The sequence below is a fragment of the Halichoeres trimaculatus genome, unplaced genomic scaffold (assembly GCF_033239565.1).
Source record: "Halichoeres trimaculatus isolate MK-OKI-2021-1 unplaced genomic scaffold, fHalTri1.1 fHalTri1_scaffold_15, whole genome shotgun sequence".
Classification (NCBI taxonomy): Eukaryota; Metazoa; Chordata; class Actinopteri; order Labriformes; family Labridae; genus Halichoeres; species Halichoeres trimaculatus.
The window spans coordinates 7,112,033-7,139,870 of NW_027437193.1; the positions used below are offsets into that span (position 1 = coordinate 7,112,033).

General features: G+C 42.5%; 1 protein-coding gene across 20 annotated transcripts in view; it reads right to left on the minus strand.

Moving 5' to 3' along the window:
* The window catches only part of ptprfb (protein tyrosine phosphatase receptor type Fb), a 228,741-nt gene that overhangs the window by 76,195 nt on the left and 124,708 nt on the right, over positions 1-27,838 (minus strand). For 11 of the 20 annotated variants that reach the window (XM_074689216.1, XM_074689223.1, XM_074689221.1 and 8 more), the window contains exons 5-11: positions 21,141-21,329; positions 19,336-19,353; positions 15,352-15,462; positions 6,141-6,410; positions 2,378-2,959; positions 1,693-1,826; positions 1,062-1,206 (exon numbers count right to left, since the gene is read on the minus strand). In XM_074689216.1, the coding sequence (XP_074545317.1) occupies positions 1,062-1,206; positions 1,693-1,826; positions 2,378-2,959; positions 6,141-6,410; positions 15,352-15,462; positions 19,336-19,353; positions 21,141-21,329 (1,449 nt within the window). The remainder of the gene's footprint in view (positions 1-1,061; positions 1,207-1,692; positions 1,827-2,377; positions 2,960-6,140; positions 6,411-15,351; positions 15,463-19,335; positions 19,354-21,140; positions 21,330-27,838) is intronic. The other 9 variants (XM_074689230.1, XM_074689234.1, XM_074689219.1 and 6 more) reach the window with 1 other exon arrangement.

Below are 27,838 nucleotides of genomic sequence, written 5' to 3' on the forward strand. Positions count from 1 at the left end.
TGTGTTTCATCTATTCTCACTTCTAAGCTTTGTCAGCCGGCGTAGTGTTGTCATAGAGACCTAGACTTGCTGTAGATCAATCCAGTCCTGGTAGACCCTAACTGGAAGCTACGAAGAAGAAATTTAAAATAACCTGTAACCAACAATATTGGCACTGATAATCTCATTTCAAAGTGTGGATTATGGTCAGGCATATATCTAGAAGAAAGACTTTTTCAAGATTACTAAGAAACTCCTCACAGCCCCTTTAACAAACCAATGTTGAGTCCAACTATCCTTCGTTTCGTGTTATATTCCACATTTTTCCCAGTCTTGCTCTGCTCCCTTAATGCTTAATGGGGTTTGTTTTTTGCCACCTCTATAGTGAGACTTTAAAACCTCAGAGCTGCAAATCACACAATAGACAATAACAAAACAAAGGAAGACACAAAAACTCAGAGTAGTTGTTTTCCCCCATTACCGTTTTAGCCAGTCAGACTTGATTCACGTCTTAGATACAACTAAATTAGAAAAGTTGCAGTGATGCTTGTATCGGATATGTGCCAGGTATAACTGTACTGAAAATAAACCTGCTGGTTGATTTTGGTGCCACCACAGTGAGAAAATCTGCAGTCAGCTGGCAGAGAGTGACATTTTGAAGGCTGGAGCTGTAAAAGCACATAATGATGATTTGAGGCGAAAAAAGAAAAAAAAAGCACAGCTCGACTCACAAATGCGGGGAAAAGACACATCAAACGTACCTTTGACACTGAGCACAGGGCCTGCCCTCACACAGACGGACAGGAGGGTTAGTGTTGGTGACAGGGGGGAGGTGGTGGAAGCGTGAGGCTGACCGGGATGGCTGCGCCGTCAGCACTTTACGTTGTGCAGAAATTGGCTTGACATTCAAGTTGTCTGATTTAAGCAGCATGAAACTCTAATTTGTCCTGCCTAAAAACTAAACCTGCTTTAGCCTGCTGTGGCAGGCTGTAACTCTGCAGAATCAGTCTGGTTAGTGGACAGAAAGCAGTTCAGCCAGATAAGAGAGACAACCTCAAGAGAGTAAAAAATCACAGACTTACTGGACTGTGCAGTGCGGGCTTCAATGGGCTGAGTGTAGACGCCTAAACCCATCTCAGATCGGGCTGCCAGCGAGAAGTGGTACAAGGTGTCAGGCTTTAGACCATCCACAGCATATGAGCCGGCTGGGTCGAAGGTCTTATGTATCTGGAGGGTTTCAAACATGGAGGAATTAATCTTCAACTTTAATCCTAAAGCCTAGACTGCTGTCTCACTTTCCTGACATGCATTCAAAGTAGGGAATGTAGCCAAAGTAGAGAGCAACTTGGCTCAAAAACTAGTTCAAAGCTTGTGCAGTGGTCCATCAGAGTTGATCAGAGAGCTGCAACACAGAGAGAAAGAACTACACAACAACTGTGCTGTCTGTTACTACTGAGTTTCTCTCTCATGCACTGAGGAGAAGACGGCTGTATTAAAACAACCACATTGCCTCAGCTGCAGATTCCCATTCAGAGAACTTGCATCATAAAGGAGAAGAAGATTCATTCAAGTGGAATTTCACAGCAGCTCACGAGAGTGGTGTAAATATGACAGATAGGTGGATGATGGAAAGAGACAGAGATGAGAAAGAAGGAGCCAATGCACAAAGAAAAGCAAGTTACACAAGTTTTAACTTTCTGTTTTCACTCTAACCTTTGTGTCTGTGCCAGCCTCCCAGTACTGTAGCTCATACTTTGTGATGGGGTCCTGCACGGGCCACAGCCACGTTAGCATGATGCGGCTATCCAGCTCGGCTTCAGCCTCAAAGCTGGACGGCTGGGCAGGGACTGCATACAGAGCGGGTGAGAGGACAGAGGATGAAGAATTAAAGCAACATGTAATGCCAGCAACAATAACCACCTCCTGAAAAAATGACCACATGGGAAGGCAGAGAAAACTACAGCTGAAACAGTTTTATAAACACACTGTGCTGAGTGAATTTTTAATATCAGCGAGTCGTTTTACAATTCTGTTCCATCTCCAAGATTGTGTTGTTCTTGTATGTGAGTCCTGTTTTATTAAACATGTCAGAACAGTTGATTTTTGTTTTTGTTTCTGTAGGAGGTTTTAATTTCAAAAATTAAAGCTTTGTTCAAAACTGCATGATTAAATCATTCAGCTGCAATTTCAGGAATAAATCACATTATCATTTCATTCCAAATATATACTTACAAACCAAACAAAGACATTTCACCCATTTCTTTGTCTTCCTCCTTCTTTTCAAGTGCTATACTGATAATTATCTTGCTAATTCAAAGGAAATGAGAGGTTTCAGAGGAGCACATGAGCACACTCTCGCTGATTAAGACTCAGAGCACAAACAGTGGTTGTTGCTCACCTCCCTGCTGGGTTTTGACTTGCAGGATGTCAGAAGGTGGCCCGTCACCTACAGAGGTGAAGCCCAGCACCCTGAGGCTGTAGGTGATGTCAGGAGTCAGGCCTGAGATGGTCGTCAGGCTGCTGTCGTCCGTGTTGTGCTTCTGCCAGGCGCTGAGCGGCGCGGTAAGGTCCGAGCTGTAGTACACCCGGTAGCCCCTGATTTGTCCATTTGGTTCCTCGGGCGGCTCCCATTGGACAAGCATTGTGCTGGCGCTCAGCATGCGCGCTTGGACGTGCAGAGGTGGCGAGGAGGGGGCCTGTTCGCCAGTGCGCGTCTCCACGGGGTCGCTGGGTGGCCCGCGGCCAATGTTGTTGACGGCCATGACGCGGAACTCGTACTCAGAGTAGGGGCTAAGTCCACCAATGCTGTAGCGAGTGGTAGCTACGCCTTCAACTTCCTGGAAGCCGTTGTCAGAGGACTTGGCTCTGTACTGGATCATGTAGTAGGACACTGGCTCTGGGTTTCCAGAGTCCCAGGTGAGAGTCACACTAGTGGCTGTGGTCTCAGTCACAATGAGAGAAGTGGGAGGCTTTGGCAAGGCTGAGGAGGGAAAAGAAAGGTATTAGCTTTAATACGAAGAATGACCCAAAAGACTTGTGGGTATATTGAGAAAAACTGAACATCTGACACGTATTAAACCAAAATATAGTCACAATACAACTGAAATCTGCTCTTGAGGAGAAAAGACATGACTGGCCATGTAATTCTCCAGCCTGTAACTCATAGCAGTGAAATTATTGTTTCATAAGCTAATCCTTATAGTGCTGTCGGCAGCCAATATCCCAAAAGGAAAATAAAAGCTAGACTGAAATCCCAATTTTGTGCTTTATAAATGGCCTGGCCATTACTGACAACACAAGAAAATTGCAAGAGTGATTCCCGTAGTGAGAGTATGACAAACACAAACAAAACAGAGGGTCTTCATTATCGCTCCCCTGAAGAAGGGGGTCTGTTTTTCTGTGGTCCCTCTAAACGACTGTGACATTCTGTGTATCGATCAGTTGAGTGGAAAGGGGGATCAATACGGACAACAACTGATAAGGGAGGCTGCAAAAGGGTAGACAACACACTCAGTGGAGGGGCACAGGCATGGGAGCAACACTGAGAAAACCAACACACACACACACACACACACACGCCCTGACATCAGCGCTCATTAGGCCAACATGTGCCGATCACATCACTCAGTCTCTGGGTTGAGGATGCCTCTGGCGGTGAAACAGACTTAATCCCCTGAGAACGGCTTTGTCAGGTCTGATACCCATGTCCCTCTGTGGGAGAGCCGGGTGTTGCTGCTTAAATACCTGACAAATCCGGTTGCCACCTGAATACCGAAGTCATCCATCACACACAGCTGAGGGTGAAGAAAGCTATAGGCTTAAGATGATGAGCTTGACAGTGGCTATAAGGGTGCAGCTGGGAGGAATGCACAGCAGCATAGCACAACAGTTAGCTTATAATGGCTAACACAAACTGCACAGGGACTCCTTGTGTGTTTTGGCAAGGATAATGAAAACAGTGTTCAGGGGTGTGGAATGGAGAGGCATGCAGGAACAGCTGGAAAGGATGTTTGACCTCATTTAAAAACCTGTTATCAAATCAAAGGAAGGGGGTTGTGAGCAGCAATGACCAACCTTCGTGATCTGTTTGTGGAGGAAGTGATTTGATGGAGGTGGGCGATGGAGTGAAAAGATACAAAGCGGAGAGGAGACAACACAGTGAGACAGAGAGGTGTTACTGCCAACAGAGCGAAGGTTAGAGACGTGAAACAGGTGAGGAAGGAATTTCTAGGACACAGCAACAGCAAACAAAACAAATAAAACCACGGATATCGGCCAACACTCCAAATTCCACCGATATAATAAACCAATGAAATAATAGGCTGAAGCTGCAGATATTTTTTGAAGTTTTTATGGTTTTGTTTGCAAAGTTCAGATTGAATAGTCCCATATTTGGCTCCTGTTTTGAATTAAACTTGAACTGAAGCAGCAGACTGCAAAAAAAAAGGACGTCATCTTGCTGGGCTTGAAGCTAGGTCGCCACAATAACTGCTCCCCCTGGTGACTGGCTTCAGTATATGTCAAAAAATCTGGCTTTCCAGTCATTCCAGATGGGCAGTGGTCATACTTTAAAAAATTAATACACCTCAGAAAAATATTTCTTATGTCAGTTTGTTGTGGTGATTTGAAGATATCATTTGGCCACCTTGTATTCAAGTCCTCTTTTGTTTGAAAAATTTCGTTTTTATCAGTTATACAGGGTTAAAAATGAGGTTTTACGTCATGTTTAACGATAATTGACAGCTGCCATTCCCATGTATTTTGGGGGGGATTGTAAAATATGACGGGAGGTAGAGTCAAGAAGTGATTAGACTCTTTAAAGAAAAAAATAAATTATTATTTTTGTCGCCCGGCTCCACTCAGATTCTCCCAAAATCCCTCACAGTCTCTACTGCGCAGACTCTGGCTGCACAACTGCTACCAATAGCGGCGCTAGTGACGGGGGTATTTTGTCTTCAAAACGGTACAATGATAAATGGCGGAGCCATGTTTTTGTCTTATTTTCAGTAGAATCCTAATATGAGCCACATTCACCTGACCACTCCCGAAAGATGTCTAATTTCAAGTTATTAAAAGACAAAAATGAGGTCTGAATTGCTTGTTACAAGTTTAAAAAATTTGCAATGGAACAAAAGAAAAGTTACTTGTGTTAAGACATTAATCTAGTTTTAAGTAAGCTTTTGAGCATATTTTTCTTGTTCCATTGGCAGATTTTTTTTAAGTGTTACAAACAAATCAGACCTTGTTTTTGTTTTTAAATAACTTAAAACAATACATTTTTCTGGACTGATCAGTTGAATGTGGCTCATATCTAGTATCATAAGGCAGTTATTCCTTAGAATAAAACAAAAACACTCGATAAGATTTCACTTCTTTTGCAGTGCATATATCTGACTCATTTAGGCACATTTACCAAAGCACACTATTTTTTTTTCAATTTGGGTTTAAATTGGCCAAATTTGCCCTGGGTGTGAGTAATGTTATGATTTTCACAGGAAGTGCATCATCCAGCAAGAAGGATTTATTTTCTTGAACTGTTTTGTTTGAAAGCAGCTGTCTTAAATAAAAGTACAGTTTTGTATATATATCTTTCTGATCTTGCACAAGAAATGAATGTTACATAACAAATGTGATAAGAGTATGCACCATAGTACAATATGCTACTTCCAATACAGAAGAGAGTACAATTTGAAAATGGATGTATCAGGATTTTTTGTTTGAAAATATCAGAATCGGGATTCTTTGTCCGTTTTTTTTTTTTTTTTTTTTTTCAAATTTAGTTTCTTCATTTCAGTCTTTGTTTATAAACTGGATTGGAAAGAAGTTACCACTTTTCTCCAGCAGAGGTTGAAATGTTTCTCTCTGACTCACGTGATCTGCATTTTATGGGAAAACATGGCTCCTGGTATAGCCTATAGAAAACTAAAAATCGCAAATATTGAGGAATCACGATTTAAATTGAATCGGCACCCAAAAAATCTCAAACGCGAGAATAGTATATCGTCCCTGCTCTTGTATCAGTATCGGCTTAGTGATTTGTTAAATATCAGAATATCCGATATCAGCACAAATTTGATACTGTGCATCCTGAAATAAAACATTAAGTTAATACTGTACCGCAGCATATACAGTGATAGAATACGACTTTAACAGGCTCTCACCTTTGACTGTGACCTGGGCGGTGGCTTCTATCATCCCCAGAGAGGAGATGGCCACACAGGTGTAGTTCGCCGACTCACGGATGTTGGTAACCTCCAACACGTTGCGCCCCAGTGGCATCTCCTCCTCCTTGGTGAGCTCCACCTGACCCATCGTCCACTTGACGTAGGGCATCGGCGAGCCCACTGCCACGCAGGTGAGGTTGACACTACCGCCGGGCATCACCTCCTGATTCGTGGGTGGAATGGAGAATCTGGGTGGGACTCGTCGCACTTGATGAGAGACAGTGAAGAAATGAGATAAGTTAGGTTGATGAACATTTATTTTTTACATGTTTAATTAATGATCTAGCTCCACACAACAACAATAACAACAACAACACAAGGCTAAAAGCTAACGCTGAAAAGAAGCCAATAGAATTTGAGAGTTGATCGCTTTTGTCCGAACGTGGAGGCGAGCACAATGGGGATAATAGGACTGTCACAAAGATGGCTCTGGAATTTCACAAGAAAACTTTGAGGGGGTGTTTTATCCTCTCCTCTACAAAAGAGAATATAATAAAAAAACAGCCCAGTTTTCTGGAGACTATGTCTGGCCCTCTTTTGTCAAAGTGTCAAATGGTAGCGAGAGTTGCATCATTGAGGGTCCCTGTGGAGATGGCATTGTTTGATTTGTCCTCCCGCTCCTTCTCTCCGGCTCCTTCAGCTTGGCCTGTCTTTCTCCCTCCCTCTTTTTCTCTTTCTTTCTCCCTCTCTTTGTGCAGTTCTGATATGCAGATAGGCTGACATTAAAAAGGGGTTCCCATGGAGACAAGAAGGACCCGTCGACGTCGCCAGGGACAAGGCAAACACCGATGCTGAGCCTCGATGCAGCGCTGAATGGCTGGCCCAGAATAAACAGGCAGCCAGAATCTACACAGGACTTGTTTTCTGTCTAAATTAAGATGGGCTGCCATATTTACACACGTTAGATCTTTTTTTATGGTAACTTTTGGCAACCACAACAAACTCATCAGCTCGTCATGGTGCCTGTCAGTGAGATGTGTGTCATTCCTTGAACTTAGAGAGGAGCTGACGTTTCTTTAACCTTCACTGCACGGAGAGTGAAGCCGAGCCAAGCACTTAGCTCCCTTGTGTTGACTTACCATTGCTGCTCTTATGTATCAAAAAGGCTATGGCATCAAACTATCCCTGCACAGCTTATCCTGTTTGTTTCCCCAAACGTGCTACAACATCACCCTGGGAAAAGGGAAAAAAACTCTTGACTGTAATTGCTCTCTTGCACCAGTCTCCATGAAAATGGATTTTCAAATGTGAGCCTCCCTCCATCTACCCCTTCCTCCCACCCTCTCACCCCTCCCTCCCTGATCTAATCTGAACCATAACGTTGTTACTATACCGCCATACATGTTATTCCCCTCATTATGTGGTGAAATGGGAAAACACACATACACACACATGTAAAAAAACACCTTTTGAGATTCCAGTCAGGAAAGGCTGGATCTCTGGACTGAGCTGGAGCAGAGAGGAACCAGTTCACACTCATCTGAATTATCCCAAAATAATTGAGGAGCTTTACACAGACCTGCTTACACTACCTGGCTTGATATCGTACAAAATCTATCCACGCCAGGTTGAGCTATTTCTGTTTTGGAATCTGGGATTTTCTGTTTCACGCTTCATATTTTTCATTATAAATCAATCAGATCTTCTAATGTGAATCAACCTTTTCAAAGAGAGTCCTGCAAACAAGTAAACAAAGTAGAGCTTTGAATAGTAAAGATGGACAGAAGAAGGAGTGTTAAAAATCCAAAGTCAAGTTTGAAAGAAGTTGGTGAACAGGAAGGTCAACGTTTCATGCAGGGAGAGGGACAGAGAGTCTAACACCAGCCGTGACATCTGCTTTCAGGGTTTGCAGGAATAAGGCTGATTTTTAACCACAAAGGCTGAACCGGCCTGGGAACAGGACACGGATGATATTCTCAAGCAGAGCATGCAGGGACTTCAAGGAGGACACGGGATGGGATCACACGCACCTTGATCGAAGGAGATAACGGAGGAACCTTACCATTTTTCACCTGTTACGACTTAACATCTGATTCACAGGATGGCTAATGCACAACAGACTTCCCTTTGAATATTTTAAGGGGAAAAAACTTCCATTTCCAGTATGTTTAAGACCACCTGTGTCTTTTTAGAGAAGTGTAACATTCTCCAACTGCAGCTATTTTTTCACAACATATGCTTCTGAAAGAGAGAAGCCTGAGAGAAGCGGCCCTAATGTAAAACCATTAGGCTCAAAGTATCTGTTATTCTTTCATGATGCCATAGACTAAACAGTGCTAAGAGCAGTCAGTCAATGGGGGCTGTGTATATTGAACACTTAATGTTGTGAATAATTCATGTCGTGCGGTTAAGTTTGGAGAGGTGCTGTGGAACAAAATGACTAGAGGGCAGGTAATTGTTATCGATTCCCCCGAAGCCTCTCTCCCGTTGAGAGCGGCTTGGAGAGACGGGCTCCGGGACTCTATCAAAACCACAAAATAAGCCCTGTCTCCACTCTGCCTGCCCGCTTGCTGGATACCTATAAATTTAACTGCCTTGACAAAGTGCCCAAGGATAGCAGAACCTGTTCAGTCAATCAATATTTGAGCATACTGGCACGGAGTCAGTGGGCTCCCAGGCTTCCTGGCAGCAGCGCTGGGCAACCATGATGGCTGATCATCCCGCTGTCAGCACACTGCCAGCTCGTCTTTAAATATTCCATAGGTCAGCTCTTTGTGCTGCAGTGCTCTGTCGATGGCACAAGAGGAGGGATTGTTTTAAAAACATTAGCTCTCTTTTCAACAATGCCACTGTCGTCACTTATTAACTCTACAACTCAGGCTCAGGCTGTTCATCTGTGGTCAGGGCCACATCTTTGGATCATGGCTGCAAGCTTTAGTTGTCTAATGATGAGCTGTTGTGAGGACTATCAAGTCAGTCCAGTGTTATTTCAGGATAAAGACTCCATTTCCCACTTCTTTACTCTGCTCTAGACAACATTTCCCAGGATGCAAAGCGAAAAGGTAATGTATCTATTTGCAGTTTAGACCCATATTTTTACACGTGAAAACAAACTTTATAGTTTAGTGTCCAAAAGAGAGCAGACTATCTGTTTAGTGTTACTCAACCCTGAGGTGCTCTGAGACAAATCTCAGGATGACTCTCAAGTTTGAAAATACCACTTTTTATTTTTGCCAGTGCAGCTCCAGTTTCTGACATTACTGCAAAATAAGTTTTTGCCTCTCACTGCTAAAGTTTGCAAGCTTAGTATCATCATAGAGACTATTGGTTTATGTATCGTCAATTAATTCATGTCCGACCTGAAAAGTCCAACCGACCACAGATTCTGAAAAAAGTATTAAGAAACAACCGTTTTTGGTGCTGATCATCTCATTTTGAATCATGGATTCATGAACAAGCAAATATATACAAAAGTGAGACTATTTCAAGATCGCTAAAAATCTGTTTTAATTGAACTCCCTCGCCACCCTCTGGCCTGGAGTCTCCGAACACTGTCATAAACTACTTTCAGTGAGGTGTGTGTTTGTTTTGGATTTAAATGGAGATTTGAAATTAACACATTTTCTTTGTTTAAGACAACTTTTTACTGGATACAACGCAGTTACCTAGCGCTACGGTTTGAAACGTGACATTAAGCAAACGTAGTAGCTAGCTGTATGAAGTGCTATCGGCAGCCTGGTGCTCCGACGTATCTGTAAGCTAACATCTCAACAAGTAAACACTGTCACTTTGTCAGTAGTTTAGTAGCATGTGTGTAATGTGTAGCCTAGTAAGCTATGTCCTGTCAGTCATCTACCAAGCAGAGCTAATGTAACCTCACTCTTCATTTTATTGATAGTTTCTCTCAAGTTTGAACAGACCACTGCAGAATAACTGCTGACTGTGGGTTGGAGTCAACATTAGCACTAACAGTTTAACCCTTTTAGCCTTTAGCTTGGGCTGTATCACTCTCCTGTTTATCTTTCTTCTACTCTTGTGTCCTTTTACTGTCAGACAGGCTCCAGTTAGAAAAACACCGATCTCTCATCTCACTACTAAACTTTGTCACCTGGCGTGGTGTCATCATTGAAGCTAAGAAGTAGCACCCTAGCCCCTGCTAAAATTAGCTTAAAAGTTTTTTTTCTTTTTGACACCTTTGAATTCCCTCTCACCTTGTACGGCCTCCTGCTTACAAATCCCCAAAAGAGCAGAGGACATGTGTCCTTTTATGAGGTAACGCGCCTATCACATCGCTCAGTCTCCTGGAAGAGGATGCCCTCAGCAGTGAAGCAGACACAATACTCCTGAGAGCAGCTTTGTCAGTTCTGATACCAGAGTCCCTTGGTGGGAGAGCGGGATGTTGCTGCTTAAATACCTGACAAATCGAGTTGCAACCTGACGGCAGAAGTCATCCATCACACACATGTGAATGGCACATAGAGGGAAATGGAAACAGTGGCTATAAAGGTGGGCGGCTGGGGAGGGTGCACAGCTACAAAACGAAAACAGATGACTAATGACGACTAGACTAACTGTACGAGGACTTCTGGTGTGTTTGGGGAGGGATATTTGGGAGAGTCTTTTAGAGGCATGCAAGAACTACTCAAGGATTCATGCAGGAGATACTTTTTCACAATTATGGATAAAGAACAGCTTTTTTGTTAACACTCAGGGTTTTCAGTTCAGGGATTGGGTGTCTACTTTCTCAGGGTTGTCGACCTTATTTGGAACCTGGATCGAACTGAAGAGGGAGGATTAAAAGTGAAAAGGACCAACCTTCACGCTGATCTGTTTGAGTGATTTGATGGAGGTGAGCGATGGAATGAGAAGACACAAAGTGGAGAGGAAACAAGACAGTGAAACAGAACAGTGTTTCCATACACACAGTGGAGGTTAGTGACATGGCAGAGGAAGGCAAAGTGACGCATCAGCGGCCTCAGGGAGGGAAACTCACTTTTAAAAGAGACGTAATGTTTTCAGGCTTTTGTCCAGAGATAAATCGATTTGATTAGCGATCAGGCTGCAGACATTTATGATTGTAATGATTGTTTTAAAGTTCAGAGATGAAATAAGTCTAATTTACTGCCCGCCTCCTGCAAAGGCTACTTGATGCTTTAAAAGGACACTAAGCGCCTCTGAACCCAATCTTTTTCTTCATCAAATTGACCTGAATTGATTTTTCTGTGAGTTTCCCTCCCTGACACCCACACACACACACACAAAGCACAGCATGGAGATATTTTGGTTAGAGAAAAGCCCGGCCGCAGCACTTTATCCTCAGTGACATATTGACATGTCACATGGATATATGAAGCAGTGCCGGCAGACAGAAGCTGACATCCCTCCTCCGTTGTGGGATAAGCACTTGACAAATGAACGCTCATGCACAATCACAGGACGCTTGCGAGTCTGCCCACGTTGATGGAGTCCTCCTTTTCAGAGGGGGGTCACCAAGAGCGACCCGCAGCACACCTGCGCACCTACAAACACCCACACACTCTTAATGGATGAGAAGTGGAAGCACATAAATAGATACACAGACAGGAAGGGACAAACAATCCATGAGCAGACCCCCTCCCCTCCTCTCGACACACTCCCCTCCTCCCCCTCCTGCATGAAAAAGGAGAACATCATTCTCTGGTGGCTCTAAAATGTCAAGACAAGGGTGGTGCTGGTGGTGCTGGTAGCCTGTTTGTGTACCTGCAGACAGGAACAGGATCAGGTAGCTTCAGTGATTGGAAAAAAACAGAAACACATTTGCAGACACCAAACACCGACCCATAACAAACGATTTTAATGCAAGTCTGACAGTCTAGTGTGTGTGTGGGCGGGTGTGAGAAGGGTGTTGATAGAGAAAAACACCATAATTCTTCCTCTCATGGTACTCTTTATATGTCACTTTCAAGTAGTGCTAACTTTATTGACATTTTAAGTCTACAAATTACTGTTCTTCCCAGGGGGGATGATGTTTAAATGATTCTTAGAGGTAGTGGATAAAGTGACAGAGCCTTGTGATTTATTTCAGTAGAAAAGATGAAATAATGAGCCACGGTTCATTTAGCACTATGCTGCAAATCTATCTTTCCATAACGCATGGTTGTGTTTGTTTTGGGGATAAATAAAGCGTTAAAATCCTACGCCAAAAGTTTGGAATCAACCCTTTTTTCCACCTTCTGCTGCATTTGAACATTTTAAAATGTAACAGTTGTCAAATAACCTGTTTGCCTGCAGAGCTTGTTATGTTTGCAGGTTTCATGGCAGATGTTGTAAGCCCCTAAATCTCCCCTCTGGTGAGAATAAAAAAAACACACACATAACAACAGGAGAGGAAGAGAGGTATGTCAGAGGCCACTTGTCTTGAGTCCCTCATGTTTTAAACCCAATCAAGCAGCCCAGTGATAGCACAGCCCCCAGGTCGTGTCTCCTCATTCTTGCAGCAGTAACAAAGACGGAGTGAAAACATAGCCCCAGCTTTTGTTCTCCATTCCAGACTAGTACACTTTTAAAAGGTTACGCTTGGTTTGATTTCTATCTCTCCACTGGTGAGGTGAGGAAGGCGGAAAAGCCGGTGCCGGGGCCAACGGGTTGACAGCTACCTGGGTGGTGTTACAGACTAGCTGGGCCTGGGGGCCCTGCTGGCGCCAAGCCACACAACCACTGTAATTACCTCTGAAGGGGGAGAAAAAGGCTGCGTTTGCACCTGTGACAGACATGCCCTGATTAATAGACGAGACTCACATCCCTTTCTCGCCTTTGCTGTTTGGCTGACTACCCCATCCTGTCAAGATTTAAGATCTGAACCTTCTGGAGCCCACAGTGTTTTATCTTTAAATTTAATGCCACTTTTTTCCCTTTGAGATTATTCTTCCTCAGGTTCCTCTGATCCAAGAGGAGGGTCTGCCTGAAAAACATTTATAGGATATACACTCACCGGCCACTTTATTAGGTACACAAGGTACTGGAAACATTCCTCAGAGAGTTTCGTCCATATTGACATGATAGCATCACACAGTTGCTGCAGATTTGTCGGCTGAACATCCATGATGAGAATCTCCCGTTCCACCACATCCCAGAGGTGCTCTATTGGATTGAGATCTGGGGACTGTGGAGGACATTTGAGTACAGGGAACTCATTGTCATGTTGAAGAAACCAGTCTGAGATGATTCCAGTTTTATGACATGGAGCGTTATCCTGCTGGAAGTAGCCATCAGAAGATGGGTACACTGTGCTCATAAAGGGATGGACATGGTCAGCAACAATACTCAGGTAGGCTGTGGACTTTACTGGTACTAAGGGGCCCAAAGTGAGCCAAGAAAATATCCCCCACACCATTACACCAGCAGCAGCAGCCTGAACCGTTGATACAAGGCAGGATGGATCCATGCTTTCATGTTGTTGACGCCAAATTCTGACCCTACCATCTGAATGTGGAGCAGAAATCCAGACTCATCAGACCAGGCAACGTTTTTCCAATCTCCTATTGTCCAGTTTTGGTGTTGCTGTGTGAATTGTAGCCTCAGTTTTCCTGCTGTAGCCCATCTGCCTCAAGGTTGGACGTGTTGTGCGTTCAGAGATGCTCTTCTGCAGACCTCGGTTGTAACCAGTGGTTATTTGAGTTACTGTTGTCTTTCTATCAGCTCCAACCAGTCTGTCCATTCTCCTCTGACCTCTGGCATCAAAAAGGCATTTTGTCCCACAGAACTGCCGCTCACTGGATATTTTCTCTTTTTGGGACCATTCTCTGTAAACCCTAGAGATGGTTGTGGGTTAAAATCCCAGTAGATCAGCAGTTTCTGAAATACTCAGACCAACAACCATGCCTCAAAGTCTCTTAAATCACCTTTCTTCTCCATTCTGATGATCGTCTTGACCATGTCTACATGCCTAAATGCACTGAGTTGCTGCCATGTGATTGGCTGATTAGAAATCTGCGTTGATGAGCAGTTGGACAGGTGCGCCAAATAAAGTAGCCAGTGAGTGTATTTCCCAAACATAAAGTACAGATTCTCATAAGTTGACCAGAAACTAACAAGTCAAAAAAATACTCTTAATTTATTTTCCCTTTCCTCATGTAGAGGTTTGTGTGACAGGAAAGAAAGGGCACTAATTTACTCCTCTTATCCTGATGAATGGAGAAATTAAACGAAGGAGTCCCTCGTCCTTGAAAAGGCCAGGATGATACACTCCACGGTGCGCTTTTAAGAAAATTATGAAGTGATGGCTGACTGTGTCTCTTTCTTACTCTGACACTTTCACTCCCTCCCTCCCTCCCGTCTCCACCCACACTAACAACTGGAGCACAGATTCTGTTTCATGTACATCAGACATGGTGGTGTTATCCGCAGGGGCTGACCTAGTCTACTCCGCTCCCCTATACCTGCTTTTTTCCACAGTGGGTACAACGCTGCCCTTGCCCTGCATTAGTCTGCCCACGGAGACACCACAACAAAAACAAACCCTGAAACTCCAGACCCCGACATGTCTGCAGAGGCTCCGGGTTGTGTGTGTGGGGGAATAATGGAGCCTTTCGATACAGTCAAAATAAAAAAGAAAGGAGGTCTGGCACAGCGTTCAATGCCAGCGGAGGAAACGCTTTTTTTCAGTGCAGCTGTTTTCTCAGAGGCAGCAGCTGGTGGAGTTCACAGCCAAACAGGAGGTGGAGGTTAGATCAGCTCATTGGTATGGGAGATGTGGAAAAGCAGGGAAAACGGAGAGAAAAGAGGTTGTTTGATAAAAGAAAGGAGAGAAATTGTGACATAAATGTGATCTTTAAACGTGGAAATGACACAACAATGAAACGCCCTGTGAGCGCTTTTCACGTTTCACTCATCTTTGTTAATTAGAGCTCTGCTTGGGACGGAGGTGGGCAGAGGCATGCTGAGAATTGCTCCACCAATAAGACTTTAAAAAGTGCAATTTATCTCATCCTGGCAGGTGCAACAGCGCTAAAAGGGAGCTAAGGAGAACCCAACACAGCCTGCGCACTCCTAACAGGAGCTCTAATCATCCAGAAGAACTGAGAAGTGTATTACAAACGACTTATCAAGATAAAGAGTTTGAGAAAAAGAGAGGAAACATTAAGAAACACGGTCACTAGTGGGGGAAAAAGGATGAAACAGAGATGATTTAGAACCTGGCATGAGTTGAGAAACAAATGTTCCACTTTACCTCGTACGTAGAGATTTGCAGGAGCAGAGTAACGGGTCCCAGCGCTGTTCATGGCAACACATTCGTATTTCCCTTGGTCGGACTCCTCGCTGTTCTCAATTTGCAGAGCTCCTGCGTAGAGGATTAGCAAATTTAGCCGTCTTGACAGTTGAGGAATACAAGATGAAACTTGGCATGAAACCACAGCAGATATCTGTACAGTGACTCGCTAGAGAGCCTGTAGTCAACTAGTCAAACCCACTTCATGCATAATTAAATGTCCCCGACATGGACGCAGTTTTGTCAAGGAAAAACGCTCATGGCAAGAGAAGCACTTGGCTGATTTGGCGAGTTAAATGAAAACTGCTAACAGATGATTTGCCTAGTCGTGTTACAGAGAGAAAAAGACCATGACTGAGGGTCAATTAATCATCTGAATAATGTGTCACAAGCAGCACAGTACGATTAGGCCCTGAAAATAATTGACAAACCAAAGTGTTTGTGTCATGTGGGGGTTATCTGTCACAGCCAGATGTTAGGATGACATTAAGCTTAACAGAATATTAAGCACAAGAAGAGCAGAGGATGGATTCACCAAAGGACAATATTGACAATGGTGGGCTTCCAGAGAAACATGGTTCACAGACTTATTAATAATAGGCTCTATGCACAGATCGCTTCTGAATTGGCGTGCGGTGGCATGGGCATTTCCGGTTACCGGAAGAAGCTGTAGAAAGTCTGCCTAAAGTGTTTGTCAATGATATACTGAGAATCGTCCAGGTATCTTATACAACACCATGTATCAAGTCGTATAAAGGCTTTAAAATGTACGAGTCTTTATTCGTTTGGAGCTTTGAAGGTAATTTGCTAACACTAGCTAGACTGAGCTAGAAGACTTACTTTCGTGTTTAAAGTCGAGAGCTTCAGGTCAATTATATTCTAAAGTAAGTTTAATCATGTGTATTTACCTTACTCCAAGTTTTTGTACATGTAGAAGCATTAGGTAAAAACGAGGCTACAAGAGGTCTCCCTGAGAGTCCACTGATCAGTATCAGTACTCAGCGGTACCAATTTTTGGTACTTTTTTGTGTTTATGTGGTAGAAAATATGATTTTTTTAAATAATAAAATCTAATTTTTTTCAATTTAACATATTTATTCTTCTGTATATAACCTTGCAATGCTGTGTTTATATCCATCGTGGAAAATCACCTACTCTTCCACTCTCTAACAGTCACAAGGATGCATTTAGGTACCTAAACATGGTACCTTTTGATTTTACATGAATCTGTACCTGGTACTTTTGGCTGAATTCGTTCGGTACCAATAAAAGTACCTAATTCAGTACCCAACCCTGTACACAAGAGAGTCATTTTTAACATGTTATATAGCTCTTAATTCACCAAAAACGATATAGAGCACTTGGCGCTAGTGTGATGCTAACGGTCATGGGGAATTCCATTAAAATGCTAGCGGTTAGCATACATCAATAAATCTTTTTTTAATATTGATGTATGCTAACCACTAGCCTGTGAATGGAATTCCCCATGATTGTTAGCATCAAGCTGGCGCCAAGTGCTCTATATTGTTTTTGGTAGATCAAGAGCTATATCACATGTTTGATGGATTTAAAATGACTCTCTTGTGTATAGGGATGGGTAACATATTATGTACTTTTATAGGTACAGACCGAATTCAGCCAAAAGTACCGGGTATTGATTCATGTAAAATCAAAAGGTACCATGTTTAGGTACCTAAATGCATCCTTGTGACTGTAAAGAAGTGGAAGAGTGGGCGATTTTCCATGCTGGACATAAACACAGCATTGAAAGGTTATATACTGAAGAATAAATATGTTAAATTGAAAAAGAAATGAGATTTTATTATTAAACAATCTTATTTTTTACCACATAAACACAAAAAAGTACCAAAATGATGTAAGTCAACTTTCATCACTGAACACATCTCCTCTAGCACGTAAAAATCAGGCTACAATTAAAAACATAAACACAATTATTAATATTAACCATACAGCAACAACGATTATTCACCGTTTTGGATGATTCGACGACAAACATTTAATGTTGTCATTTGGTAGCACTGCCCTCTATGGTAACTGGAAGTTTACATGCCACCAGGTTTTAAACTGCTTGCTAGCTTGTGCATAGGGCCTTTATCCTGTTTGTTGAAATAAGATTAAAATGCAGCCACATTCAACTCAAGGAAAATGTAATTATGATCTTCTTTAAAGTCTAACGTACAGCTGGTGCAGGTTTCTTCTTCAAGAAGTGTGTGCGTTCAACAGTGAGGTCATATTTTTTACTTTTATTACAAACTGTTCGACCAAGTCTCACCAAAGCCCTCGGGGAGACACTCCTCTGCCAGATGGCTCAGATTAGTATTCACAATCCCAGGTAGCTGTAGTCATCAAACAGAAGTCTAACATGTTGTTTCTAACAAAGCTTGAAAACCCAGGAGATCCTCACTGATGTGGTTATTTTGACACTCTTTCTCCATAACCATAAGATAATCACATCCATTGAATTGCAAATGGCTGGCAGATGGAACAAATAGTAATCTGACACAATAAAAAAACAGAAATCTGAGACAGAAATCTTACCTGCATCCTGAATGTAAAAAAAAGGCATGTTTAAAAATAAAACCGCCTCTCTCAGCAGTACAAGGACGTACATATGTCACAAGTGAGTGATAGCAGCTATCACATCCCTCAAACAGCATGGTACGAGCATTAAAGGCGACCAGCCACCATGCAGTTTGAAAATGACAAAGATACTCAGCGTAAGACGATGTCAGGAGACGCTTTCTGTACATCATGCAGTATGAGATGAATGTAACAAACAGGTAACACCAACTGTGTGTGTGTGGAGGGCAGGGGGGACTCAGATCGAGACCACAGCAGAGAAGCGAAACAGGGCGGGGCAGTGACATGTGATAATACCAGCACAGAGCTCATGACAACACATCTCTCCAAGGTGTTTGCTCTGGGTGTTGAGCTCATCGCGGTCTGATTCAGCACTGACATGCACCTGCATACTAATGCTGTTGTCACCAATCTGTCAATCTGCCCATTTCCCGATGGGAGGAAACAGTGGGAGTACGACAGGAATAGAGAAGGTTACTGCATGGCAGTTGTCACAGCTGCAGCACTAAATCCCTTCAATTACTCCCAACTACTCATTCACCAGCAGATCAGATCTTCTGCAAGGTCATTTCGCTGTTTTCCCATGCAGAGAGTGACACAGAAGCAGTCTTAAGAGTTAACTGCGTAATTGAATCAGGGTTGTATAGGTGCTGTGGACAGTGAGACAGACAGCTGGTAGCTCCAAATGTATTCAGCTTATACCCAAGACGTGCGTTATTTACCTCTGAGTTGTTGAACGGGAATCATTCTTTCACTCAGGGGGGAAAAGCAGATGATTACCATAAAAAAAGGATGATGCTTCTGCCTTAACAATCTGGACCAGGCTTCCTGTTCCCATGCTGGGAGCAATGCTGCATAGGCTGTATGCAAATGCAGCCATTTCAGTTTACATTGAGGCTGCATGGAGGGAGGCAGGTAGATCCTCCTGTGGCAACGGTGGCCTTTAGTTTAAAATGCAGCTCATCGCTCCTTTCAGCGTAAAAAGCCAGCTGAGATGAGCTGCTGCCGAGAGCTGTTTGTTTGTGCGTGTGTTTTTATAAACGTGGTTAATTTTTACAGGAGGGGCCTTGAAAAGGCTCATTTACAAGATAACACCTTGGACTTTTGCATTCCCATTCTCCTGACGTCAGGGTTGGTGATCGTTTGTTTGTTAAGGAGGAGACAGCGGACAGAACATGTCGGGTGGAGGCGACGGGAAAGGGAGGGTTGGATGAACCTGGTGATGTGGCTTTTTTTTTTTTTTTCGTGGAGGGAGGGAGGGTGGGAGGTGCAGCAGAGGTCTGATATGGATGTGGGGAAATGAGTGTGGACGTGATATTTTTCAACACACTTCATCATCCTTACCTCTAATTGGTGTACCACCTAGGTGGGAGTAATTTCGATGCAAACAGGGTTGAAAGATTAGTTAGTAATCCACTTACAACAGTGGGAGAGAAACACACTGCTTCTGACAGGCCACAGGAAAAATAATGATAATACAGAGTAGAAGCCACTTAAATGCAATGTGACAAAGCTCAGTGAGCTCAATCAGGGATATACACAGAGTCTAGTGTATGCATTGGACAGCACTTCTCATTAAATGACCAAAAATAAAACACACAACCTCTTCTGTCAGGGTCATGTCTTGAAATCAAAGTGATCTACTTGTTGGTCGGGAAGAAAAAAGCAGCAGCCGCATTTGTCCTTGCTACGCAGCAGCATGTGTTTTTATTGAGCTATCTAATTAGCAGTGACCCCCAGACTGCATCTGAGCAGAGAGCACAGAGTAAAAAATGTGCAAGAGAAATAAATGAAAGTCATACACAGTAAATAGAGAGATGCACAGGAAAGAGTGTTCAGGTCAGAGGACTTAAATTGAAAAGAAGTTAGTATCTGTGCAGAGTGAATGATTTGGATGGTGTGAGGAGATAGATCTAATCTGTCTGTTGGCTGGCTTAAAATCGAGCGAATTTGATGCAGCGAAATGAACATCGTGTGCCTTTTTCTGGTAAACTGAATGCATCTTTTTCAAGCATCACAAACGTGGCCTCAGTTCAGGTCATATGCACTAATGTAAATCCTGTTACGGCTGCGCATGTTAAGTAAAAGGATGGAGGATAAAAAAGAAATGTTAGTCTGAGGGCATTACATATCAGCGCATTTTCAGGCACTATATATACGAGAAAGAAAACTAATTAAAAGTTTGTTGCTTGCTGTATAACAATCACAGTTTGAGGCACAGGTTTATCCTTGAAATAAATACATAACAAGTAGTTGTATTAGCGCCTAATTTGAGGGAAATCTGTGTCTAATTCAGCGTTTGCTTGTAGTCTAGCCAGATTTTTAATATTGTAAGAACAAGGACAGTGAAAGCGCCCCAGTGACCTCTATCTGGCTTCCACTGGGCAGCTTTAGCGCCAGGCTTTTTCTGGAGTAGCTCTCATCTTTAATCTTCGGGGCCTCAGACCTGCAGCCTGGCCTGACATCTCTCTAAGTGAGGTAGATTTAGTAAGGAGTGACAAGAGTGAGCCCGGTCAAAAGCCTCTAATCTTTCCACCTTGCACCGTTTCGGTCTGATCCGGGTCAGGCAGCCACTGTTTATTTATCAAGTGGACTGCTACAGTGAACAAAAGAGCTCCTCATTGATTTCTTTCTATTTCTTTGCGAGGTTGAATCCTGGATAATGCATCATTGGCTGGCCTCATTGTGACCCAGCTGCATATTTAAGAGGGGATTAGGGATTATTTAATATGGTGAAAAATTCCCTTTCTGTACTTTAGAAGGTTACTAACTCATGCATCACTGTCAGAGACTGCTCGCAAGCAAGAGCGAAGTCAGTCCAACTCCTGTGATAGTTTAGAAGTGGCTGATGCTGATGTGAGGATGAAAAGTCTGCAGTAGCTCGGCTAACATCTCAAAGAAATATATTTCTTTAATACAACTTTCATGTGCAGAGTGATAAAGAGAGTTTATGAAGTCATACATGGCAACAGAGGGCCTTAAAGCTCCCATATCCTCCTCGTGATTCATAGGTGCTGTTATCTGATGCCCTATTGTACCCTGCAGCTCAGCTTTGCCACACTATGTCATGTAGGAGAGACCTTAAAGAAGTTAGCAGGGATCAAATCAAATTGTATGTGAGATTAAATCAAAATAGCATTAAATTGTACCTGAGCGGAGCTGCTTTATGCGCCCGTTGCTGCTGCTGATATCCACAGGAAGCATGTCCTTGAACCAGGAGATCTCTGGGTCCGGGTTTCCGCTGGCGGCACACAGCATGGTGGCCGTTCTGGTCCTTTCAACCACTTTGAGTTGGGGACCCATATCGATCGTAGGGAAGCCATGGGGGATCTGGTTCTCTGAAAATTAGAAAAGGAAGATTTTGAGTACACCAGATGTAAGAGAATAAGAGAGGAGGGAAAAGAACAAGAAGAGGAAAAACATGTTTACAAAAACATTGTGACAGTGAGGCTCTCAGTTTGCTGTGAAAGGTGCTGAGTGCATCAGAGCTGTTGAGCTGAAAAGGACAGAGACGAGCAGAGAGAAGGGGCGAGCATTTTAGGCGCAGTGATGAGAATGCACAGAGAAAAAAAAAAAAGAAGGAAGAAGCACAGGTAAATTTTAGATCAGGTTTAATTTAGATTTATAATTAGGGTAAAAAAATAATATCCCGTCTGTGATTGATTATCAAAAAAAAGCTTACGACCCAGCACAGGAAGTCTCAGGTGTAGACAGCGAGAGGATAGTTGCAATCTGCCCGTGGGCACTCATGCATAAATGAGCCGCCTTAGGCTTAGCAAGCTAAACAAACCTATTTGAATAATCCAACTTATCATTATAAATGTAGCAGCATATCCATGACAACACGTTAGGTACGATCCCTTAAGACAAATTTGAGATTCTGATGTGAACGCCTTTCTGTTCCCTGACAGGATGTGAACAATATAAAGTCAAATGTTAAGAGGGAGAGGAACAGTCTGGTAAACAGAATCAAACAAACGCAGTGAAAGGAAACTTTGCTGTGTTTTTTGGCCTTGGAGCCGACAGTTACCGCACTTCAATGCTGTTTCAGAGCGTAAAAAACAGGTTGTATTATTGTCAGATACTAAAATATGTCAGGAAATAAGAAACATTTATCTCCTTTTCAGATAAAGCTATTTGATCTAAGTGCAAAAACAGTCAAGGAATTTCTCCCTTCTGTGACTGAAAACTGTTTACGTGCTTCACCTTTAGTGAAATATGATGCATTTGTCACAGAGATCTGTCACTGACATCACCCCCTTATCTGGCCTCATATTAAATCCCAATTTAACCTCTGGACAGCGTTAATCAAGAGGAAACACCACGGCCCTTGAGAGGTATTATTATCGGCTTGCTCTCAAACTTGTAATCTCTTTTATCTCTTCTCTTTCATGTAGATGTCTCCTTGGGGCCAAAGTGCTAAGATGAAATCTTTACAACGGCACTAATGAATCTAACTCCTGCCTGTGGTTAATCACAGGATACCTTACTGTAGGTTTGGAAGAAGGGTAAGGGATAATGTATCTGTCGTGAAACTGTGCTAAGTCAGCTCTCCTTCCTCTTAGATAACTGTCCTAAAAGTGGTGTCAAGGGATTGTAACCAATCAGAATCAAGCATCTTACATACCTGGAAGCAATGATGGTTAGTCTATGAGGCTAAAAATTAACACCTGGTATAGATTTTGGTATTTGGCAAAGTAAAGGAAGAAAAAGCTTCCAAAAACAAACACCATGCTGAAGAAAATGTGCTCCAGTTTGCTTTCCACTGCTTCTAAATTTAACCCCTTTGTTGCCTGGACTTCTTTCCAACTCCCAACTGTGCTCTCAAAATTACACTTCCTCTTAGTGATTCATAAACACACCTAAAATACGCAACCCTTGACCCACTGCGTGAAGCTTGGTGTTTTTTAACAGGCGTTACATGATGCTTACTTGTTTGTTTCCATTTGAGAGTGATGTCAAGCAAACTTGCGAGTTTTGGGTAAACGAATAAATCTGTGAAGGCCTGGGCCCGCATTCACAAAGCTTCTCCACAGAGAGCCTAAAAACTCCTAGCAAGGAGTCTGGCCTTAAGAGTGATTCAGGAAGCTTCTGAGAGCAACTCTGAGTAAAGAGGAGATAGAAACTTTGATCTTAGTGAGGAGGTGTGGTTGACCCTGTTGCGAGGTATGACACAGCCTCCTGAAAGCTGTGATTGGTTGGTACAAAAAGGGGAAAAGATGAGGGGAAAAAATGTTCCATGCTCCTAATAATGAATGGACATTAAAACCAACAGATCAGATAACTCAGACTGTATGAAGAAATGTGTAATCTTGACATTAATTTTAAATCATGCTGCTTCAAAACAGCTTCAAAACGTTTGAACGTACCTCATTCACTTTTATTTATTTGCTTATTGATCTGTTTACTGTGTATGCTGCTCATGTTACTACACAATGTGTTTGATTTTAATGGTGGACGCAGACTCAGCTGTCAGCACTTGCTGTTGTTGCTGGTGTCTTTATAAAAAGCGGTTTGCTTTGGCAAAACAACCAAAACAACGAATGACATGGATAAAAAATGACATCGGTTGCTTTGATATTATAGAAATTGATATATATATATATATATATTATAAATTGATGTTATAGAAATTCATCTGCTCATTAACTGCACTGTTTAGGGGGTGAATCAGCCGATAAACAGCTGTTTCAGGTGGCAGAAACTGTGTGTTGGGAAAGTCCAAAAACAGTATCAGCGTCCACTTTTAGGCTTTAGGAAAAGTTAGAATTCCAAGATTTTTTTAAGACCTGGACCACACTAATATGGATATATTCCTAAACACACATTTTTCTGTCCAATTGGACCTCTCAACCACACAAACACGGCGGTTTCACCCACATAAATGGAGATTTTTTAAAATTCGATTAAAAAAGTGAGGAAATAAAAAATATCTTGTTGAGAGGATCTGTGTAGCAGTGTTAAATGGTGCTGGTGTTGACGCGATGACGTCAAGCGCCTAGTCTACAAACAAGTCACTGTAGCAACGGTCGCCAACAACAAGAACGAGCGCCGACATTTACCGCGCTATTTTTGTGTTCTTTGCACTTTTTTCCCTGCTTCTTCTTCCTGTTTTTGATTGCACATGCTCATAACATTCTTCTTCTATGGTTTTTACATTTTGCTAACCTGCCACTTATCGGCCAGGCATGGTACTGCAGGCTTCAGAGGTGATTGTTTTCAGTTTTGCCTCTTCATATGGAGATATTTCTGAGGTGTGGACAGAGATTTTATTTTTAAGGGAAGACAAAGATATCCGGTCAAAAAAATATCCATATACGTGTGGTTCAGGCCTCAGAATGACGTCACTAAGAGCTACTTTTAGCCTTAGGATGCTACGTGAATACAGGCCCAGATGACTTCTCTGATATCAAGTTAACTTTACTTGAAGGGAAAAAGTGGTGTGGAAGGTAGCTTCTCAATGTAACAAAAATCAATATTAAAGTTATACTTATTGTGCTGATCTTGGCTGTAATATACACACTGCAGCGAGCAGAATGCTGCAAAACAAACTTCACTTCAATCTGGTGTCAGGAAAAGGTGAAGGAAACTTTCACCTAGAGTCTTGGTGGGAGGTTTGTTATCTCCAGGAACTCCACCGAAGTGGTCAAGCGTGTAAAACTGTGATTACAGGTCTGTGCATGTATGACTTCGAGGGAGAGCCGGGCCAGAAAAACATCCAGCATTATCGGTGAAATGCTCTGATTACTGGTGATAGGAAAGTTGTTTACTCCAGAATATCCCGGCACATACAAAGATCTTCTGTGGAGAGCTCTGCCTCTGTCACAGTAATATAAGACTTTTCTCGCATTAATAAACAGCCTCTGGAAGAATTCAATACTGTAGACTGTTTTATAAAGAAGGGACCAAACTCGAAGGCAAATATAGAACTTTAAATGTTTAACTCAACTGCTCCTGCTCTAAAAGTAACACTGATTTACTTTCCCTGATTTCCAAGCAGACATTATTAACATGGACCTCTCTCTGAGTTTCCCTCTGATTGCCTCGACTGTTTCATCAGCAGTGGGCCGTGCAACAGCAGATACAGTCCAAAGGAAGCATAAAACAGGATTTTCTCAATTTTCCTCCCTGACTTGGCCTGTCTGAGACTAAAATCCATATGTAAACTTATACGGCTGGGGCATGAGAAGCTGCATGGGTGTAGTACTTTGTTCTGATCCCGGGCAGAGCAGTTGTTCCTCCTTTCACCCTTGTGTTTGGCCTGCAGCCCGGATCGTCTCATATTCAGATGTGGGTGACAGATCTCTGCGTGGCTTCTTATCTCTGTGGCGAGGCTTACTTCCTGTCTAACGATATAGGATTTGTCCTCAGACATCCCGAGTGAAACCGGGATACCTCTACAAAACAGACAACCGCGGACAATGATGTGCAATTTGTCATTGTAGGGATAATGGTAACAGAAGTGTCCTGTGTTCCTCTGTGGTCGCTCACTCTGACCTTCAAAGCAAAGGAGAAAGGGATAAGTGCAGATTTTTAAACCTGGACGGTTCAGCGGCCAAAGATGAGAGAATAATAGATTTCTCTTCTTTTAGGCGCAATTTGGAGGAGCCATTAAATAATTCAGGATCTGGAGGGAGCTGAACTCCACTCTCGCCTACTTACTATTCACTTAGAACATGTTGGTAATGGTTACAGAACACCTGAGAGGTGGTCCCACTGTGGCTGCTGACATGGATCCAATTTTCTCTTGTAGGTATTCACTGGGGAAGGAGGGCACAGTTGTTATGGGTGCAGGCGCTTGTGTTCAGGGACAATGGAGTGTGTTGGAGAACCTTGCTGAGGAAGTACATTAAATGCTGTGCAGGTCTCTGCACAGGGTTTTCAACAACTTTAAACCCTGAAAGAACACATAGATTCTTTATAAATTCAATAAGTTAACTTTTACAATCTGATCCTTTTTTTTCCTCGAGTGTCATTCCAGACAGATTCTTCCAGTCATATCTTTCTTAAACCTGAATAAGTTGAGATCAGAGAAACCGTAAAACTGATGAATTCTGAGGGTGAAAACTCAATTGAGAGGCATGTAGAAATCCCATCCTGATCCATCCTGATGTATAAAATATTCCGATAGATTTAAGAGTCCTGAGCAGCCATCTGATCTTCAGTCAACCGTCGATATATCTTCCACTCCACCTTCTTGATCCCTAATGTCTGCATGTTTGCATCAAGGTCAGAGCCCTAAAGGCTCCACAGAAATTGATTGACTGGCCCGTCAGTCACGTATAGCCACTTATGAGGTATCAAGAGGGCTGAGAAACATGTCATAGGATATTTAAAGGTTATGAGATTCATGATTTCATGCAGCAACTTCAAGATGTGTACAGAGGAGCTCCAGAGAATGTACACAATACCTTCGCTGGAGAAACTGCAACATGAGCAGCACCAGTCATTTTCCAGTATATGGCTGCATATAGAATATTTATGATTAATATTATTGGCAAATGTTCCCAGGCTGTGAAAAATGCAAACCATTGGTAAAACAGGCCAAAAGACCCCAAAGGACTTATTACACGAGTCAGCAGCTCCGTCATACCAGGAAGCACAAACAGGGAATACTTTAAAAAGCAAACAGCTGCTGCAAACATCACACATGAATCTATCCCTCTCCTTCAGCCCAATGTTTGCACTGCAGAAAAACTGGTGAGCACTTCTTTTTCCAACACCGTGTGTATGTGTGTGGAAGATTAGAGGAAAGCACACTGTGGCTTTATTGCGCTGTGTCAATTCGAACATGGGATACTGCTGAACGGAAGAGCAGACAGGCCGTGTGTACAGTGAGCGTTACATACATATGGAGGAGGCAGCGCTGCTGAGCTTCAGAGTTAACCTCCATACTGGGCGGAGGATACAGCTGAGGTTAGCTGGTCTTGGGGAATTGAAGCAGGCGGAATACAGAGAAGAGGTTTAGATTCATGGGCACACAAAAAGGATAGAAAGGAAATCAAAAATCTACAAACACTTAAATTTGAAAGCAACATAAACCAATGTCAGTCTAAAAACAGATATATTACAAGTCTGAAGTTTTCATCTGTTACTGGAAAAGCTCTGGTAGGACGACTGGTGCAGTGAGATCTGTTTTGAATTTTGAAGAAAGTAACTTGAAAGCATCTCATCACTCTTATGAAAAACAGACACAAAGAACTAGAAGTTAACTCAATATTGGCTCTCCTCTGAATCTGAAGTGTTAACATTCATATCAGCCTTGATTTACACAATGGGTGCCAGGGTTAGCCAAAAAACAACCCACACTGGGGCAGAGAGGACCCAGGTGCAGATATGAATCAAAAAGTATTTACTGATCAAAGACCCAAAATTCTAAAACTCCTCGAATATGAAGCATCCAAAACTCTAACAACTCAAGAATCATAAAAAACACTGACACAGGGGAAAATCTCTCAACTCACAGATGGCATGAACTCACAAAGAACTCAAACACAGAGACTAAGGCCATGTCCACATTTAGCTGGTTATCTGGGAAACCGTATATTGGGTGAAATTAGGAAAAGGGACCATCTTGGGAACCAGTTGCAGAATAGCTTGGTTGTTTGAACAACTGTTTCCTAGAACATGATTTTAATCCATTATCTTGCATTTTATTGACTGTGCTTTGTCTTTTTTGTGCTTCCTGTCTGTAACTTTGTATTTTTGCTGCTGCCTGTCTCGGCCAGGTCTCCCTTGAAAAAGAGGTTTTTACTCTCGCTTGTTTAAATAAAGGTTAAATAAATAATAAAAAAATGTATATTCTTATTGAGACATATATAAAAATGACATTTTCTTAAAACTACAG